Source organism: Gossypium hirsutum, chromosome D12, assembly GCF_007990345.1.
Source record: "Gossypium hirsutum isolate 1008001.06 chromosome D12, Gossypium_hirsutum_v2.1, whole genome shotgun sequence".
In the NCBI taxonomy this organism is placed as follows: domain Eukaryota; kingdom Viridiplantae; phylum Streptophyta; class Magnoliopsida; order Malvales; family Malvaceae; genus Gossypium; species Gossypium hirsutum.
Genome location: NC_053448.1, coordinates 38,455,063 through 38,457,973, shown reverse-complemented (window position 1 = coordinate 38,457,973; position 2,911 = coordinate 38,455,063). Strand labels below are relative to the sequence as shown.

The 2,911-nt window shown below is 35.8% G+C and overlaps 1 protein-coding gene across 1 annotated transcript; it reads left to right on the top strand.

The window, feature by feature from the left end:
• LOC107945574 (uncharacterized) lies at window positions 1–794 on the top strand. Its single transcript, XM_016879629.2, has one exon. The coding sequence runs from the start codon at window positions 55–57 to the stop codon at window positions 583–585; it is 531 nt and encodes a 176-aa protein (XP_016735118.2). The 5' UTR covers window positions 1–54; the 3' UTR covers window positions 586–794.
• The last annotated feature ends 2,117 nt before the right edge of the window (window positions 795–2,911 follow it).

Below are 2,911 nucleotides of genomic sequence, written 5' to 3'. Positions count from 1 at the left end.
GCCCTAAAAAATTGTTTTGGCTTCACCCTGCTCTCGTATATATATACACGAGTGATGAAAATTGATGAGCACAAATTAAGAATGGTAAACCGTTTAAGCACAGGCAAGAGCTGGTACAAGCCTTTCCAGTACAAAGAAGATGTAGACAAGCCCGGGGATGTTCGAAACATTTTGTTAGTAGTAGCAACCCTCATAGCTTCCGTTACCTTCCAAGCTGGTGTCAACCCTCCTGGCGGAGTATGGCAAGAAGGAGATCATGCAGGCAGAGCCATTTATGCATCCAACTCAGCAGCCTACTATGTTTTCTTGATTTCCAACACCCTCGCTCTCGCCACTTCCATACTTGTCATCATCCCGCTCACCTACAAATTCCCTTGCCACCTCGAAATTGTTATTGCCACCATTTCCATGGCCGTCACTTACGGCTCCGCAGTTTTCGCGGTTACTCCCCATGAAATACGGTTTCGGTACGCCATAGCCGCTTTTGCTGTGCCTTTCATACTGCGGTGTTTGATTCAGCTCTTTAAGGTCCTCGTCTTTAAAAATGACCACAAGTCTGATCCAGAGAATGGCAATAATGAGTAATCATGTATTTCAGTTTCAGTTTGGTACCTCAAGTTGTAGTCTATATGGTTTAACGTAAGAAAAATGTTGTGTCTTGTTATAGCACTCAAGACAGAGAAAGTCTTACCCTAGGTGCTCTATATATATATACACGTCTGTATGTATGTATGAACTATGAACCAAACTCAAATTTAGGTTTGATAAATAAACTAGTATTAATTTCCTTGAAATTCTGACAGTTAGAAAGATCATGAAGAAGTATGTTGCATCTTGTTACAACACTCACGACACAACATAATCTTAACATTGGGTTGCTAGGTTTTGTCTAATTCACATGCTCCCTTATTACATATTCCACCTTAGCAATAATCTATATGTTTTTTTTTTCTTTTACTTTAGGACAAGTAATAATTGCATAAGTATATATAAGGAGTATATAATCAAAATTAGGTTTGATAAGTACACTAATACTTCTGGTTCTTCTCATGGAAATGTATAAATGTAGGAGTAATAATTCTTATAAAAAACAAGATTTATTCAAAATTAGTGAAAATATTTTATTCTCTTTCTTAAAAATAAATCATAAGAATAATTATGTATTATTAATTAAATTAATTTATTATTAACTGGTATACTAAAATATATGTAAAAAATAATATTTTTTACTATACGCAACATGATATTGTTATACGAGATATAACCAAAATTATAATTTATAGCCTTCTTCGTATTTTACTGCATTGACTATAAGCAAATAATGATAGAGTTTTGGTCAATAGTAATGATAGCAAATGGAGAAAAGCAAGTTATCGTATTTATAATATAACATATTATTGACAGTGGAATTTAAGTGGAAATGCCATCAATTTTTGACATTCTGTAACTTTTGTCGTAATTAACAAAAACAAAGATGTAAAGCTGTCGTTGTGGTCCATGTTCGATGAGATAGGAATCTTTCTATTTTTTTTTAAATGATTTTATGGGCTCTTTGTACTATCGTTTATGATTTATTATTATTTAATGATATTTTAATAATTTTTATGTCATTTATACACAATTTTGATAATTTTTTATTTTAAATCTTGAACTCTGAATCTTGAACCCTTAATATTAAATTTTGGCCCTAAACTTTAAACCTTGAACCTCAAGTTTAGATTTAAGTTTTGGGATCGAGGTTCGAAATTTTGATTCGAAATTTAGGGTTTGAGTTCAAGGTAAAAAAATAAATCAATATTATGTGTAATGACCCAATAGCCCAACCTATCCGCTAAACCTAATACCCAGTAACCCAAAGCCCAATAGCCCAACTATCCTAAACTAACAGAAACCCTAATTCCACCCTAAGATGTTTCGGCGTCACTCATTTGCCATGTCAGCAGACACGCCGCCCGAGGTCCCTCCCCCTCCTTTCACCGAAATGGCAAGGCGCGACACCCATCGTCGCCGTTGACCTCTGCCACCATCACCTACAAGACAATAGAGAGACAAAAGCAAAAGGAATAGAGAAAAGACAACTAAATAGTAATATCATGTATTTTATTTCGACTATAAAGATCGAAAACGATTTGTAACAAAGGGGTTTTTTTTTTGAAATAAAAGAACAAAAACATTAAAAGGTAGTCCATTTTATCTTCTGATTTTTTTTAAATAAGTAATAAATAAGAAATAAAAGTTTTTTTATTGGTCGTCTCGCCTCCCATTGTTGTCGGAGACCTCCTCTAACCCCGAATGCTTTCGTACCTTTTAGGGTTTTCTCTGAGGCTTCGACGAAAGGGGACGTGTGATGTGCAAAGAGTCGAACATCTTTTTTCTTTTTTCTCTTTTAGAAGGCTTAGCCTTCGGATCTAGCTTTGGGGAGTAAAAGGGACTAAAAGAGGGCATTTTTTTAACTCCGGCCATCGGAGGTGGCGGTCGTCTTCACCGATGACCGGTGGCCACGGTGGAGCGCTGACAGTCTTGTGATCGAATATAGGGGGCTTTAGAGAGAAAAAGGAAGTGGAGAGAACTTTTTTTAAAAAAAAGTCTGAATTTTTTTTATTTCTTTTTTTACTTAAATAGGGTCATCAAAACAGTGTCGTTTCAACCAGGCCCTAAACGCCCTAAAACGATATCGTTTTGAGGGCCAACCCGCCAACCCGATCCGAATCCCTTGGGATCCGATTGTTTTCGTGGAAAGGGTCTAATTGTCGCCCTAGTCCTTCCGCCTTTGAGCCTTTTGCAATGTGGTCCTAATTTCACTTTTTTCTTTTTTTAAATTATACCTTTTGATTTTAATTAGCTTTCAATTTAGTCCTTATACCGTTGACCCCTCAGGGAATTACTCGTGTACTATTTTGGATTAATTGTC